Consider the following 17087-nt stretch of genomic DNA (forward strand, 5'->3'; position numbering starts at 1 on the left):
ATACCGGATATTAATGCTATTAGAGCTTCATACCGGATATTAATGCTATTAGAGCTTCATACCGGATATTAATGCTATTAGAGCTTCATACCGGATGTTAATGCTATTAGAGCTTCATACCGGATATTAATGTTGGCTTCATAAGGCTGTTGTAAGTGATTAGAGAGTGGGGAGTGTTAGTGTAGATCAGTGGAGGTGGGCTGGTTGATTAGGTGAACAAAAGGCAGATCACTGTGGCTGTAAACCAGTCTCCCTACACCGTCTCTGAGAACGGATTGGTCGAGAAGCTCCTCTTTGGTGGAGGTGGTGCTCTCACTGCAGACTAAACAAATGGCCTGCCGCTGTAACTTGACCTTTACAGCCGTGTGAAAAGGCTCGGGTCATGTGGCTGCTCAGAGCAGCAGGGGTCAAGAGGTCACAGCAGGAGCAGTTGGGTCAGGAGGTCGGCTTGAATCCCCCCCAACCCCCCAATCAGCATGTCCTAAGATCCCTCAAAGAAAGTTCTTCACCTAATGGTGATGAAGACGCTGCCTGATGCCTGAGACACTGTTCTACCAGAGTTCTGAGAAGAGTTCGGCTCTAGAACCTGCTTTTAAAACCAGATCATTAAAATGGTGGAGGGATACATGCTGCAGGGTGTAGTGCAGCTACAGAAAGTAGTCCCTAAAGAGAACTGCATTAGTGGAGATTCTCTATTCTAACACTTCCAGACAAGGTAAATAACCTAATTAAGCTCCGCAGCCAAACCAGACCGAATCAGACTGAACTATGGGGGAATGATGGACTGAGAGTTTGACAGCCCTAATAAACCTGATCTCAGGGTCGTTTGCTTGTTTTCTTCTAAATGTTTGTTATAGAAAATGTATATAAAAATATATTAATAATAAATACATGTACTATATAATCAAATCTAATACTGTTACTAATATCACTGAGCAGAAAGTGCTGCACAGGGACACAGAATCAAAACCGTTTACAGTTCATTAAAATGCAATAATTAATAAATAAATAAAATAATAATAAAGAAGCTTGAACAGTTCGGCTGTCCTGAGTCTGAAGAGCAGTACACCAGGCCCCACCTCCGCCGGGTGTAGAAGGTGGATGGCTTCAGGCAGCAGATGGTGGGATTCCTCCATGGGTGTCTGACTTTGGCTCTGCCAGGATGCTTGCGCACTCTCCTTGGCTGACTTTGTCCACCCTGGTTAAACCCCTAAAGGCCTGCTGGTGCGGTCACTTTGCCTCAGTGTCCTCTCCCCCCACCGGGGCACAGCTCGTTCCCCCTGGAGGCCGAAACAGCGCTGCCCTCTAAAGCAGACGCCAGGCCGTGTGTAATTAACAGTGAAGGAGATCAGAGACACAGCAGCTCGTTTCTGATTAACGTACAGATCAGAAATCTATTATATTAAATAAACCGGGGCAGATCCAGCTTTACTGCAGCAGAGCGGCCCAGGCGGTAGATTTTTCCTTTCTGGACCTGAATTTGTCAGCTCTGTGAATAAACGAACAATAAAAACACACCTGGCCGACAGTCACAGCAGAACACTGTTAGAAGAGTTAAAGAAGCTGCAGGCCAGCGCTCTCACAGTGCTAACCTGATAAACCCGAGTCTGATCATCTGATCATTGAATTTGACAAGTGAAACATTTCAAATCTGGACTAAACATGTCTCAGCATGTAAGATTTTAAGTCTGCTAGTAGATATTTGTGAGCATTTTACTTTAAACTTTTACCAGTATGAATTCAATATGAATGTTTTTCAAGCATTTTATTCAGATATGTGCAAAATAACGTAATATTGCAACTGTATTTCAGAATATATAGCAAATACATGTAAAAATAATAAACACAGATATTTATCTTGTCTTAGTTACATATGAGCAAATTTTAACATGTTTAACAACAAATGAACAAATGAATGTATATACACTGACTGAACAGTTGTTTACTCAAAATATATTAATAGTGAATTTTATTCATGCAGAATACACGTTTAAAATAAGTATCATGATTAAATATTAAAAATTAATTTAAAAAAAACATTAAATTAGATTAGATTTTGGGCCATTTTCATACATTGTAAAATTAGATTTGATAAGTAACAGTTTGAGTATTTATTTTTCTGCATGGGTTAAACAAAATCATTTCTGACATTCATTCAACATACAGACAGAGTAATCAAAATTGATACATATGATAAAATGTGGGAAAAGCCATCCATTCCTACATCTGAGCCCTGAATTCTTACAAGCTTGAATATAATCACTACTACACGTGAAATAATGATTCTTTTCTTTTTAAAATGAATATTATTTTTCTGCTGTTTAGAGCTTTTCACCTCTACTATAGCAGCTATGATAGCTTGCTGCATAACCCCCTCAGGCCTTCTGGTGCGGTCACTTTGCCTTAGTGTCCTCCACCCCACCGGAGCAGCCCTCGTTCCCTCTGGAGGCCGAAAGGAAGCCGTCCTCTTAAACAGACGGTCCAGCTGTGAGTAATTAATGGTGTGCAGACAGACAGTGCCGGGCGCTGTATATCTGCGCTCCCTTCAGTCGCTCACCTCTAGCTGTACGAGTGCTGTCCACTAAGTGGCTGTTTGTGCGGACGCTTTGTGATGCATTTGTGTATGGATTTTTCGGAGGCCGCTGTGCTCTCAGGGGGGCGTTTAGGCCTCGGCCCATCAGACCGTAATTGAGACGGCAGCCTGGCGGAGTGTGTGGCTCGGTGAAGGCCGGATCCATTTCCCCAGCCGCACTTTATCCTCATTCACTTCCACACAAACCCCTCAGAACAGACCATCAGTTACAGGAGAGCCACACAGCTCAGGGTCGAGGTCAGTGTGTAGTCATTAGTAACTCCGACACCTGCTGGTTTTATTAGCAGACAGGAAGTCGAACCCGGATTCGCTTCAGTCAATTCAAGCTTTCGTATCAGCCTTTTCCTTCATTTTCAGCCTTTTATCCTTTTGTTGTTGTTATAGAACTGATCATGCTGTTAGATCCCTGAAGCTGTAGCTTTAGCATTTGGTACAAAAAGTGCACATGCTAGCATTGCTAGTAAGCTTACATGCTAACACTGAATTGTGATCTGAAATTAAAACTGAATTTTGAATTGTATTGAATTGTAGTGGTGTTTTGATCTGTACAGTGCTTTGTGTTTGTTTTACACCAGAAGATCAGAAGAGCAGAGAAGCTCCTGTGCTGAGAGGAGCTGGACGATCGGCTGGGGTTCTAGACCTCACCAGAGACGTGTCTCAGCACTGCACTGGAGTTTTTACTTAGTGTTTGTTTGTTTGTTTGTTTGTTTGTTGTTAATGTTACGCTAATGCTAACTACGGGAAAAGAGCTGTTCTAAGTAAGACCTGCTTTTAGTCTCATTGACTTCTCACAGCGTCCTGTTTAAACCCATTTCCCCTCTCCAACGCCGCCGTCAGATGTCCTCACTTATCTCTCCAGTCTTATCTGAATCATGCTGATCAGGGTTAGATCTCATATCCTTCTCTGAGATCTCTCACACGTCCCTCATTCCTCAAAGTCAGCTTTATTCTCAAAACTGCAGCATGTTCACACAGGACAACCTCCCATGATGCAACGCTAAACAGCAAGCGTTTAAATAAACAATAAATAAATAAACACTAAACATATTTAACGTTTTATTCGAGTAATTAGAAGGAATGTACGAATAGAAAGTGTTCAGTCAGTATTTCACATAACTTTACGCCTCAGATTAGCATTAGCATGCTACCTGTTAGCTAGACTAACCAGTAAGGCTAGCACTAGCTAACAGTAGCCTAGCAGCAGTTGCTAAATACTTTCCCTTACACGCTGAACCGTAGCTTCTTCATTTACTCCATTTAAAAGGTTCAAATCTGGGGTTGAACGTCATGAAGCTAAGAACAGCAGTTAGCATTGTTCGTGTGACGTGTTTTACTGGTGGCGTAAAGTTTCTTCACTGTTAGCGCCGTTAGCATTTCTGACTGAACGGCTTCCTCTGTGAATTTCAGTCTAATTGGCTCAAATCTGAAGGGCGATTTACCCTTACGGGGAAAAATATATATAGAAATATAATAATAATAATAATAATAATAATAATAATAATATAATGAAGTATAATATCAAATACATTTCACCCTCATTTCCCTCACTAAAAGGTATTTCAGAATGCATCACCTATACACCAAATAAATTCCCAGTTATTTTGAAATATATGGGGAAAGACTAAAGACAGATATGCAGCGTATCTTAAAGGTGTAGTTTTGATGGGTACAGATACACAGTTGGATCATTTGGTTTGTATGAGTGGTTTTGGAAAAGAACTGTGGAACAGCAGTGGAACTTTATAAAAGCGCTGCATGCTGGAACAAACCAAACCAAACCATCTCTAGATCTGTCTAAAGAAGCCCACAGCGGGTGGAAACCCCGCGGCCTGGCCCGGCATTCAGCTGGAACAAAAACACGACACCTCCAGCCACATCAAAAGTATGCAGGCCCCTCCAAACCTGTCCTGCCTGAGCTTGACCTGCCTTGTAGTGGTGGTGGTGGTGGTGGTGGTGGCGTGGGGGGCTGGGGGCGCGGGGGTGTAGGGCTTTAAAAGTGTTAATACAGTTTGCTGGAGATGAATGAGCGCCGTTGAATCCGAACCTCCGCTGCTCAGCCTTTTCCATTTACCATTTCAATAACGCCCAACAAATGGCTCCCCCAAAGGGCTGCGGGCCTTAAAGGGGATCCCAGCACCCCGTCCCGCCTGCTGAATGGAGCCTCTGCAAGGCAAGAAACACCAGGAACCAAACAAAGTTCTGGACGAGCTCCAGGCTATGAGTCACCCGGTCCACGCTGCAGCAGAAAACACTCCAGCTTTATCAGTTCGAGCTGAAAGAAGGCCCACACACATCAAAACAATTGCGCAAGCTGGAGTCGCTTCGCGCTCGAGACTTTGAACAGTAGGTTGACTTAGGCCGAGGTCATTTGAAAGGTCAGGTTTGGCTGAATTCAGGGTTGAATCAGGGTTGGTCTTTCTCTATATGTACCACATGCCACTGAGGGAAAGGAGGCCTGTTTACATTGCCAGCTTCCCTGCAGCACTTTGCTCCCGTTTCTCAGGCTGTTTGGTGATCGGTCTTTGCACGTCCGTGCTGAGTGGACATGTCCTTTCTGCAAATCAGCCGCTCCACACTGCTGCTGTTTAAGCCAGCGATCAGACAGGCTGTACCAGACAGCAGCTGTGTTTCCTGTCAGTGTTAGAAGGCCAGTGTGAAAGCAGAACACACAGCAGGCAACACAGCACGGGTCACATGTCTCCCTTTTCTTCCTTCCTGCTTCGCAGACGAGGCTGAAGTACATTTGACTCTGTGTATGATACACACACACACACACACACACACCTGCAGACATTAATGACCAACACACCTGCACACTATATCCTCACACTCAGCCACAGTCCACTCTAACGTTTACACGCTGGGTGTTCCACGAGGGCAAAAGGTTATTAATGTTCATAACTAAAATTTAATACTTTTATTTTGGCTTAATATTATAATATAACAGACTAATAAATAATAAAATATACAATTAAAAAGCAAAAGAAAAGCACAAGCATATATATTTAATTGTTTTAATTAGTTAATTAATGAATGAATTGATCGATTGATTAATTAATCAATTCATAAAATGGCTGGGTTAATTAAATGAACCAACTCGCTTAGGTAAAATGTATTATTTAATTATATAATGAAAAACAAATGCTCATTATTTAATAATAAATACATACATATATTACTCTAATACATATTTAAATATAATATTTGCATTTTAATTTGTCATGTGATCCTTTAAGGTTTTGCTTGTTAATAAAGTGTGTGTTTGTATTTTTTTATTTTTGTTTATTTATAACAGGCCCCGCCCACGCGCCCAGTGACGCGCCTCCCCCCCCCCCAGCCTCCGCTGCGCTGTGACGTCAGCGCGGCTCGGAGCGGGGAGAGCGCGCTGCTGTGGCGGAGAGAGAGACAGTGAGAGCCCGCAGAGCGAGGGAGCGGAGTCTGGCCGGAAAAGCGCACGCACGGAGCTAACCGCGGGGGACGGAACCACGGGTCAACGAGGGAGCGGAACCGGGGCCTGTCGGTGAGTCCGCTTCGGAGCAGGTTGTTTCGGGGGACGGGGCGGTTTGGTCGGGGCGGTGAGAGCGAGGCTCGTCGTGTTTTTCTGAGGCGTTAGCCGGTTAGCGAGCGGAGCCGCACGCGCCGCAGACACGGCCGCTAGCCGAGGAGCTAACCCGCTACAGCCCCGCTACAGCCCCGCTACAGCCCCGCTACAGCCCCGCACAGCCCACCCAGAGCAGCGGCCTGGTGCGGTCCGAACAGGCGCTGGGGGGTTTCTGGACGTTTCTGACAGAAATGCGGGTGTTGTGTGCGGGGCAGTGTGTGTGCGGGGCAGTGTGTGTGCGGGGCAGTGTGTGTGCGGGGCAGTGTGTGTGCGGGGCAGTGAGAGGGGCAAGGTTAGGGGGAGAGGAGCGGCCCGAGTCAGCCGCACTACCGGACTCTACCCCCAGCCTCAGGGAGAGACCCGACCCGGGAGAGGTCCGCGGTGATGGTTTATATATGTGTGTGTGTGTGTGCAGTGTGTGTGTGTGTGTGTGTGTGTGTGTGTGTGTGTGTGTGTGCAGTGTGTGTGTGTGTGTGTGTGTGTGTGTGTGTGTGTGTGTGTGCAGTGTGTGTGTGCAGTGTGTGTGTGCAGTGTGTGTGTGTGTGTGTGTGTGTGTGTTTATTTAATTGACATCTTTTTCAGAGCTGATATGTTTAAAGCTGAAATCACCCGTACTGGTTATAGTACCCTTACAGGGACTGAGAGAGGAGAGACAGACAGAGGAGGAGGAGGACGGAGGGGGGAGAGAGACAGACAGAGGACAGAGGGAGAGGAGGGAGCTCTGTGCGGGAGAGGGGGAAGAGAGCTAGTCAGAGGACGAGAGAGAGAGACTGAGGGAGAGAGAGAGAGAGAGAGACTGAGAGAGAGAGAGAGAGAGAGAGAGAGAGAGACTGAGGGAGAGAGACTGAGGGAGAGAGAGAGAGACAGAGAGACTGAGGGAGAGAGAGAGAGACTGAGAGAGAGAGAGAGAGAGAGAGAGAGAGAGACTGAGGGAGAGAGACTGAGGGAGAGAGAGAGAGACAGAGAGACTGAGAGAGAGAGAGAGAGAGAGAGAGAGAGACTGAGGGAGAGAGACTGAGGGAGAGAGAGAGAGACAGAGAGACTGAGGGAGAGAGAGAGAGACTGAGAGAGAGAGAGAGAGAGAGACAGAGAGACTGAGAGAGAGAGAGAGAGAGACTGAGAGAGAGAGACTGAGGGAGAGAGACTGAGGGAGAGAGAGAGACAGAGAGACTGAGAGAGAGAGAGAGAGACTGAGGGAGAGAGAGAGAGAGAGAGAGAGAGAGAGAGAGAGAGACTGAGGGAGGGAGAGAGAGAGAGAGAGAGACTGAGAGAGAGAGAGAGAGAGAGAGAGAGAGAGAGAGAGAGAGAGAGAGAGACATGCGCTGTGTCCTTGTGAGCTTCAGTGAGACTCTGCTTTTGCCCCAGTTTCTCATGCAGCGCTTTCAGAATCACTCCCAGTACAGCCCCCCATACATGCACACCCCAGCCGCCTGCAGCACTCCAGCACACACAGCACACTGCACTGACTCCGAGGACCACCGCACCGGGTGACCGGCCCCGGCCGGGCTCACGCACACGGGCTGTGTAAATGGGAACTCTGAATTTGGGTCGAAACCCACCTGGATCAGCTTTATAGAGAAATACGACGTCACTCCTGAAATATCAGACACATCTACACACATCTGGCAGAATTGAGAAGCGGTTATCTGCCAGTTCTGACCTGGTCCTGATCTCCTCGTGCGTCTCTAGTTTTAGTACAGTGATGGTTTCTTGTTGGTTGTGAACTAATTCAGTGTTTGCAGTGTGGTTTTGTTATGTTATTTGCCTATTTGACCGTTCAGAGACGACCGCCTGGTTAGGTGTTGGTGCGGTAGAGGCTGTAGGCCGGCCGGGTGTCTTTTTGGGAGGACTCGAGTCATTCTGAGCTGAGGTGTAATGGTGCTCAGAGACCGTGCTCAATGAGTGCTTTCAGTCTGTCTGGTGTTTTCCCGCTGTCCGTGTGGTCAGCCTGATGTGAGCAGACCAGCACATCATTGAGCTCATGCTCAGTAGTATGCTAATTGGATTGTGTTTATTGGGTGAGCGTGCATTTTCACCTCTGAAAGAGCAGTGATGGAAATGGATATCCTAACAACTCACTGTTGTCACTAGCCTTGAGAAAAGTGGCACATTGAAGGAATTGCTTATGTTAGGTATGTTAATCGTGCCATTTGGTCCTGAAGGTGTGTCACATCTGGCTGGAGATGGTCATAAAATTCAGTGTTTGCTTCCAACATTACTACATTACACAGTACTTTACAGTGGTGGTGAAAGGAAACCAGGCTTCGGTCACCATGACCACAACACAGATACAGCCCATAATTTATCTCCTATCCAAACCCACCAGTGCAGCTACAACACGAGTCTTCTGAGTTTTATATGGATGATGATGATGATGATGATGATGAAGGTAAAACAGTGAATAGAGAATCTCAACTAATGCAGTTCTCTTTAGGGACTACTTTCTGTAGCCGCACTACACCCTGCAGCATGTATCCCTCCACCATTTTAATGATCTGCAGTTTAATTGTTTAATTAAGCAGAGATTTTGGGGAAAAAGGTGGTAAAACTGCTTTTTACTTAAGAATGTTTTCCTCTGTTTCTTTCCTTTTACAGAAAGCTGAGCAAACGGGTTTTCCTTCACCATCATGCATGCAGTTGGACGAATGAGGATTTATAATTTTTCTTAGAGATTAAAAAAACTAAACAAATCAAAGACAAAATAATCTGCAGCATTTGTACAATAACCAAAAACCCAGTGATCTTCTTAAAGAACAGAAATGGCTAGCACTCAGACGAGCGTGAAAACTCCTTTCAAGGACCCTTCTTCGTTCAAGAACAGCATGAAGAGGCTGTACAGGGAGAAGCTAGAGGATGCGCCAATCAAGAAGCGAGTGATGGCGGAGATGAAGATGAAGCGGCGCGGCGGCCTGGACCTACTGCCCAGGGGCGCTAAAGTAAAACGGGAGCTTGGGGAGGACGAACCGCGCTGTGAAGTGGATGCCGAGGGGCAGGAAATGCATGCTGGGAAAGCTCTGGATCTGAGTCCCGGGCTCAAACACACTTTAGCCCAATTCACCCTGAGCAGCCAGAGCTCTCTGGGCGGCCCGGCTGCTTTTTCAGCCAAAACGGCCCAAGAAATGAGCCTCCCCGGCGGCATGGCACCCTTGCCCTCACCCTCTTTCCTGGGCGTTGGGCCTTTGCTGGTTCCCTGTGACAGTTCTACTGAGCTTACGCACTCTATCCTGGAAGGAGAGTCCATTTCCTGCTTTGTGGTGGGCGGAGAAAAACGACTTTGCCTTCCGCAGGTACTCAACTCGGTTCTGCGAGATTTCTCCTTGCAGCAGATTAACGCCGTTTGCGACGAGCTTTATGTTTACTGCTCCCGCTGCGATGCCGACCAGCTGCACATACTCAAAGTTTTGGGCATCCTGCCCTTTAACGCTCCGTCCTGCGGCCTCATCACGCTGACCGACGCCCAGCGACTCTGTAACGCCCTCCTGCGCCCCGGCTCCACCGTCCATGCCGAGCAGGCTCTGCTAAAAGTGAAAGACGGTGAGGCCGGGTTCCAGGTGGAGCACCAGTGCCTGGGGAAGTGCCAGGGCTTGTTCGTGCCACAGTTTTACGTGCAGCCGGATGCACCCTGCGTGCGCTGCCTGGAGTGCCAGCTGCTGTTCTCGCCGCAGAACTTCGTCATGCACTCCCACCGCTCGCCAGACAAGAGGACCTGCCACTGGGGCTTTGACTCGGCCAAGTGGCCCTGCTACCTTCAGCTCAGCCGCAGATACCAGGGAGCGGTCGAGGAGCCCAAACTCAAACAGCTGCTTGACGAGATGAAGAACAAGTTTCACTCGCAGACGATGAAGAGCGCGCTGGACAAGGTGAGTGTTTGTTCATGTCTGACAGGTGGTGTCTGGCTGTCTGAGCTGAGTGGCAGGGTGCGTCTAAGGTCACTTGCCAAGTGGTTAACTCTTAGTCGTCTGGAGTTCTAATCGTTTTACTACCAAAACAAATTGACTGGGATAAATGTAAAGATTTTTAGTTGTTTGTTTGTTTTTACCAAAGCTCCACAATATCTTTTAACCAAATTCAAATCTTAATAAAATATTTATTCCCCCTACTTATGAACACAAATGTGGTCTGGATTTAAAGTTTAAAATGTTCACTTTCCACACACTTTCTCAGCTGCTTCTTCAGTGAGCTACGAGTGAGAAATAACTATAATGAAATGGTGTTTTTGTTGCGGTGGTGCTAATTGCGATTTCTTAGGGTTCTAAGGGTGGTGGTGTGTGTTTTGTGACGGTCTGGGCCGCTGTGAGACCTGCTGAGAGTGCATTTGTTTTTTGGAGTTGTTTTGGTAAACCTGAGTTGACCCAGTTTTACGGTGCGAGTGAGGGTGTGTGACGATGCGGGGGCGTGGGGTGGGGTGGTCGGGTTTGGTGGGTGTGTTTAGGGCAGCTGGTCTGGAGGGTAAGTACACGAATGGTGTCTGGGGGTCACTGTGGGGTCGGCCATAAAGAAGCCCTCTGTCATCGAACTGCTGCAGACGGAGGCGTAAAAGCCTTTGTTTGGCTTCGTAATGACTGACTTTCATTGAGGTGGTAGAGATCAATAGATCAGTGGATTTAATGACAGATAGATCTTTATTTGTCATAGTCACAGCAACAACAACAACTGAGGTCACACACACATTGTGTGTTGTTGGAACAGAAACTTTAAAGCACGAACTTTATAAGATAAAACAAAACCTTTACCTTGAATATGACGAGATTTTGATATTTTTTGGAGAATTTCTGTTGGTCCATTCATTATGAAACTCTCCCACAATGGAAAGAACAGGTGGTGTTTCAGAAAGTGTCGGATATATATTTATTTTAATAATGGTGTTGGGGTGTAGTTTAACCCACTATAGAACCTCACAGCCCTTCATTGTCCACACACACACACACAAATGTCCTGGTCACTGAATCATGCTGCTCTTAGTTGTCTGTGTTGGAGGTGCTTTGGAGCTTTCACTCAGTCTAGAATTGCTGCTGTTGATCAGCTGAACGTTTGTCATCTCCAGCACTGCAGCGGTGGATAAGCGGTAGCCACCCATGAGCGCTGGAAAAAAAGAAAAGAAACTCGTACAGTCAGAACGGCTCGGGGGGAAATGCCCACATTACATCACTGCCGTGTCTGTCAGGTCTGATTTCAGGTCAGAACGCTGTGGATCGTTCCACAGAAGGTTTAAAAAAACAAAACAAAGTGAACGGGAGCTATAGGAACAGCGCACTATAGAAAAGTCAGCCTAAAAAAAGGGGGTCTGGATTGTTTCAGAGCCACTAAACTGCCACTATCTCATGACCTTTTGACCAAGCTGGGCAGCTTTTGTTCTCATCGCTCATGACCAGTGAAGAGTCGAACACAAAACCACAAAAAAAAGAAAACAAAGGGGGCATGGATTAAATGATTAAATAAATATGTGTATATGTCAATAACTCAAACATTGTACTTTTACTCACTACAATAAAATGAAAATGCTCCCTAAACAAAAACTGGTGACAGTCTAAGTCCAGTGTTTGTTAGCAGCGTTAGTCTAGACTTTCCCCAGTGTAAACTAAAGCAGATCTCTCCACATACCAAATGTTTTAATCACCTCAATCTCAGGGCTCAGAGATCAATTCTAATACTCAGTGATGTGTGTTCCTTTCAGCCGTACGAATGCAGTGCAGTCCAGCATTAGGCTTTTAGTCCCTGTCTGGGAGACCAACCGGTGTACGTTTCCACATTTGAGGAGCAGTTAAAGGGTTAACTGACAGACTGTAAAGCAGCAGACAAGATTATTTATAGCTGGTGCAGGTGCGAGCATGTCGTGAATGTGTGTGTGTGTGTGTGTGTGTGTGTGTGTGTGTGTGTGTGTGTGTGTGTGTGTGTGTGTGTGTGTGTGTATGGCTCCGTTTTCTCTTGCATGCCTTCGCAAGTGGGCCGGAAATACCGTCTGGTGTCTCGTCTAGCGCCCAAACCACACACACACTTACACACAGCAAGTGTCTGAGTAGTGTCTGAGACAGACCTAGAGTCTTTCAGCCACATACGCTGACCTCACACACACACACACACACACACTCACACACACACATATATTCACCCCAGGGTTTGTCTCAGTTCCACTTGGCTGAGGGTGAAAAACAGTGTGAGCCAATAACACCCTCTGTCTCTCGCTCATTCGCTCTCCCTCTCCACTTCCCCCAAGGGAATTTTCTCTCTCTCTTAATCTCTCTCTGAGTGTTCTTGTTTGTTCTGCAGTTTGGGGAACATGGCGAAAGATCTGGCAGATTGTTGTGAAATAAATGTTTGTGCAACGAGGCGTTCATGCAGGGTTCAGAAACTCCTTTTTTACGCTATAAGTGAAATAAATATAAAGGATATACAGATATGGCTTTTTGGTTTATAATATTGGTTTTATAATATTGACCATAATGATTCTGATGTGGTGTGTGTGTGTGTGTGTGTGTGTGTGTGTGTGTGTGTGTGTGTGTAAAAGGCTTCTAAGCTGCCTAGTTTAATTAACTCAACATTATGTAGCCTTAATAACAGAATAGTTTATGTAAAGCTTGATGCTCAAAGCTTGATCTGTATGTGGGTTGCCATTGAACCTACGCATGCCAGTAAAGGACACTTGTGGTGCTGTCCATATCAAAATTCCCCGTTAGTGTGTGTGTGTGTGTGTGTGTGTGTGTATGTATATATATATATATATATATATATATATATATATATATATATATATATATATATATATATATATATATATATATATATATATATATATTGTGTGTGTGTGTACAGGAAGTCGGGCAGACAGACAGTGAGTTGACGGTGAGGATTGTTTACCCTAAAGCTCCTGCAGGGTGACTCACACTTTCCACAAACCGCTGGACTCTGGGAAACACACTCATACGCTCAACACGCAGCGCGTGTGTCCTATTTCTGTGCCGGTATGTTGTAAGCAGTGTCTGTCTGTGCTCGTCAGTGTCTGAGTGTGTGTCTGCCTGTTAGGGCTGGGCGGTAGGCCAGAATGTTCTGGGAGACTGTAGCTCCACCTCGGTTTATAACACATAATGAAATACACCAACTATTCAATTCCTTTGACGTATTGCCCAGCTGTAACGAGTTCATGCGTAACGCTGCGTTGCGTTACTGATCTGGACTGTGCTGCTGTAGCTAATCCAAGGCAGAGTGGAAACGACCATCAGCTCACTCACACCGAACAAAAAAGCTCCACCCGATCTGTCCTAACAGTCTGACCTTTCACACACATCATTTGAAATTAATAACAGTCTTGCTGTGTGTGTGTGTGTGTGTGTGTGTGTGTGTGTGTGTGTGTGTGTGTGTGTGTGTGTGTTTCTGGTGTAAGCTCTGTGGGTGTGTAAGCAGTGTGTGTATCGTTTTGGCATGACACGGGTCAGTAAAAAAACACAATGACTGTTTTTACTGAAGCCCAAACCAGATCCTGTCAGCTGAATGTGAGGCACAGGCTGATTTGTGTTAAACACACACACACACACACACGCACATCAGCGTGTTTACTGGCTAAACAGAATGAGGTAGCACTGTCTGGATATTAATGTCTGGGTCATGAGGAATGACCTTATTTCCTTCCTCACACTGTTATCATTGTCGTATCATAATGGTACAGCTGGGTCGTTATAAGATCTAGATAGTGACACACTAATATAATGTACCCTATGTTTAGAGTATGTTTTAAAAGTATTGGGACACCTGCTCTTTCATTGTTTCTTCTGAAATCAAGGGTATTAAAAAGATCCCCATCATTCCAGAGAACACAGCTCCTCCACTGCTCCACAGCTCCTCAATGCTGGGGGGCTTTATATACACCCCTCTAGCCCACGCCTGGCTTTGGGCAGCATGGAGCTGATAGCTCCAGAGAGTCCTATTTTATTGTGGGTACTTCACTGCAGACAGTAGACAAGCTATGTGTGTGTGTGTGCATTTGCACATCTGTGTCAGCAGTGGGTGCAGCTTACAGTAGCTGAACGCATTTAGTAGAAGGGGTGTCCAGAAACACTGGCAATATTATTACATGTAGGTACCCACATACTGGACATATAGAAAATAGGCTTATTATAAGACTGTGTGTGTGTGTGTGTGTGTGTGTGTGTGTGTGTGTGTGTGTGTGTGTGTGTGTGTGTGTTAGACAGCTGTTGCTTGGCTTGCTGATTGTTATGGCTGACAGAAACACACCCTGTCCGTCTCCCACAGAGACCCAGACACACACACACACACACACTCTGTGGTTCACACAGACGACTGCATTTCTCTCTCGCTCGCTCTCTCTCGCTCTCTCTCTGACTTCATTCACCACAGCAGGTCATGAGGTCTCTTCCTCTCTCGATTCTCGTTCTTTCGCTCGCATTCTCTCGCTGTTTTTTTTTCTTCTTCTTCTTCCGTTTTCTTTTTGTCCTTCCTTTCTCTCTCTACCACAGAAATTTTCCTCGCCCTGTTTCTGTACCAGCTGCGCACTTTCCTCTCTCTCTCTCTCTCTCTCTCTCTCTCTCTCTCTCTCATACCTCTCCACACATATTTTTCCTTCCATCTAGTTCTCTGGTTTCTTTCCATTCTGCCTGTGTTTCTAAACGTCATAACCGTCGCTAGGAGAAGGTGTCCCAATACTTTTGACAATATAGTGTAGCTGAAAGTAGTGCTAGGGTCAATCTAAGCCAGTCAGGCGGTGGCCTGGTTGTCCGTCAGTCAGTCAGCCTCTGTTCCACTAGCCCACTTTGCCTCAGACGAGGTTTTACTTTCCTAGAACAAACACGTTTTGCTCTCCTGCGTTTGGGGCTTGGCTGTTGATTCATTTCATGCCCTGATTTATACATGTGGACTGAATCGTCCGTCTGTCCAGAGTGGACAGTGTAGCTAAAGCTTTGGACAGCTGCTTCGCGTCCCAAGCCAAAAATAACCCAGACCGCAGTCGCACCACACAGCAGAATAAACCACGACGTGACCCAGCAGGTCTGTGTGAGAGAGAGAGAGAGAAACTACAGGCTGAGCTCTCTGTGGCCTGATTATAGTCATGAGGATGACATCAGCAATGTGAGAGAGAGCGAGAGACGATGAGAGAAAATGAGAGAGCGAGAGGACGTGAGAGAAGTTGGGGAATTTATGATGTTTCAGACGGGGGAAAAAGCTGTGAACCGATCTTTCTGTCCTCACTGTTTCTGTCTCGCGCTCTTGCTCTCACTCACTCTCACTCACGAATCAGCTAAAGAATGATTTCGTTGCCTTCTCTTTCAACCTCCAGAAAATGAACATAAATAAACGTAAATAAGACCAATATATGGAAAAAGAAGACAATAGGAACCCATTGGGTAAAGCTCCTAACTCCTCCATTCTCCTGCTTGTGTAAGAAGAGTCTCATGGGAACCCAAATAAATGTAAATGCAGAAAAGACTATAATACAGATACAATCAAAGCTGGTGCAGAAACTTGTATTAATATTAAAAAGATCAAACTAACATGAGAATAAGTCTTCCCTTAATGCACTAAATAGACAAAGGTGCATTTTTTTCCCTTCTTCTGAAATCAGTGAGGTCAGGATGTTGGATGATGATCACCACCCCACCTCATCCTTCCCAGCTCTTCCTATAAGTACTGGATGGAGCTCCTCCACCATCATTCCAGAGAACGCAGCTCCTCAATGCTGGGGGGCTTTATACCCCTCTAGCCCACGCCTGGCATTAGGCAGCATGGAGCCAATAGGGTCATGATGTTGATCTGCTCCAGAGGGTCCTATTCTATTGGCAATACTTCTTCTCTACAGGGACTAGACAAGCTGTGTGTGTGCATTTGCACATCTGTGTCAGCAACGGGTGCAGCTTAAAGTAGCTGAATGCATTCGTTAGAAGGGGTGTCCACAAACATTTGGACATGCAGTGTGCATTCTGTCTGGTGTTAGCATTAGCGTTAGCGCTGTGTGATTATTATTTATGCAGGTTTAGTGGTGCTCCTCCCGAGCAAGAGGTAAATGGAGACAGGAGTGTGAGGTGGTGTTAATGGAGACGGATTACACACACCGCACACAGTAACTTGGAGCTCAGGTCGTTAGTGAAACGAGCTGTTATGGCGCTAATTAACTGAAAGCTGATGAACAGATTAACTGTCAGCTGCCACGTAGAGACGGGGAGAGAGTGAAGGGAGGTTAAAGGCATGAGACGCCAATACACGTGTTTACGTTTAGCAAACGACACCGACTCTGATCTCTGATCTGGGGAAAGGAGCCGGGTCTCAGTCGCCATGACTACAGCACAGATACAGCCCATAATTTGTCTCCTATCCAAACCCACCAGTTATATGGAGTGATGATGATGATGATGATGATGGTTAAATAGTGAATAGAGAATCTCCACTAATCCAGTTCTCTTTAGGGACTACTTTCTGTAGCTGCACTACACCCTGCAGCATGTATCCCTCCACCATTTTAATGATCTGATATTAAAAGCAGGTTCTAGAGCCGAGCTCTTCTCAGAACTCTGGTAGAACCGTGTCTCAGGCATCAGGCAGCGTCTTCATCACCATTAGGTGAAGAACTTTCTGTGAGGAAGGACCAATATACGTTTATGAGCTTCTTTCTGCACTTCTTGGAAAACTGCGTGTGCAGACTGTCTGCACTACAGGAAGAACCCAACACTTGCTCTGTGGCCTCTCTCTCTCTCTCTCTCTCTCTCTCTCTCTCTCTCTCTCTGTTAAAATGCACAGACAGACTCTTCCAGCATGCATCCTGGTTAACAACATGCCCCAAAAGAGACAGCCCCGCTGGGAGGTGTGTGTGGCTGGAATAGTGATTTGCTGAGGACGCTTCAGAACCTGCACTACACGCTGGAGCTCGGGGGACGTCACTTTGACAACGCT

The 17087-nt window shown here is 46.0% G+C and overlaps 1 protein-coding gene across 2 annotated transcripts in view; it reads left to right on the forward strand.

Annotated features, from left to right (window-relative positions):
• The first annotated feature begins 5948 nt into the window (after window positions 1-5948).
• Window positions 5949-17087, forward strand: part of skila (SKI-like proto-oncogene a) — a 26421-nt gene continuing 15282 nt past the window's right edge. For both annotated transcript variants that reach the window (XM_072688541.1, XM_072688542.1), the window contains exons 1-2: window positions 5949-6113; window positions 8790-10054. In XM_072688541.1, coding sequence (XP_072544642.1) covers window positions 8954-10054 — 1101 coding nt within the window. In that variant the 5' untranslated portion in view covers window positions 5949-6113; window positions 8790-8953. The remainder of the gene's footprint in view (window positions 6114-8789; window positions 10055-17087) is intronic.

The sequence above is a fragment of the Salminus brasiliensis genome, chromosome 9, assembly GCF_030463535.1.
Source record: "Salminus brasiliensis chromosome 9, fSalBra1.hap2, whole genome shotgun sequence".
Taxonomy (NCBI): Eukaryota; Metazoa; Chordata; class Actinopteri; order Characiformes; family Bryconidae; genus Salminus; species Salminus brasiliensis.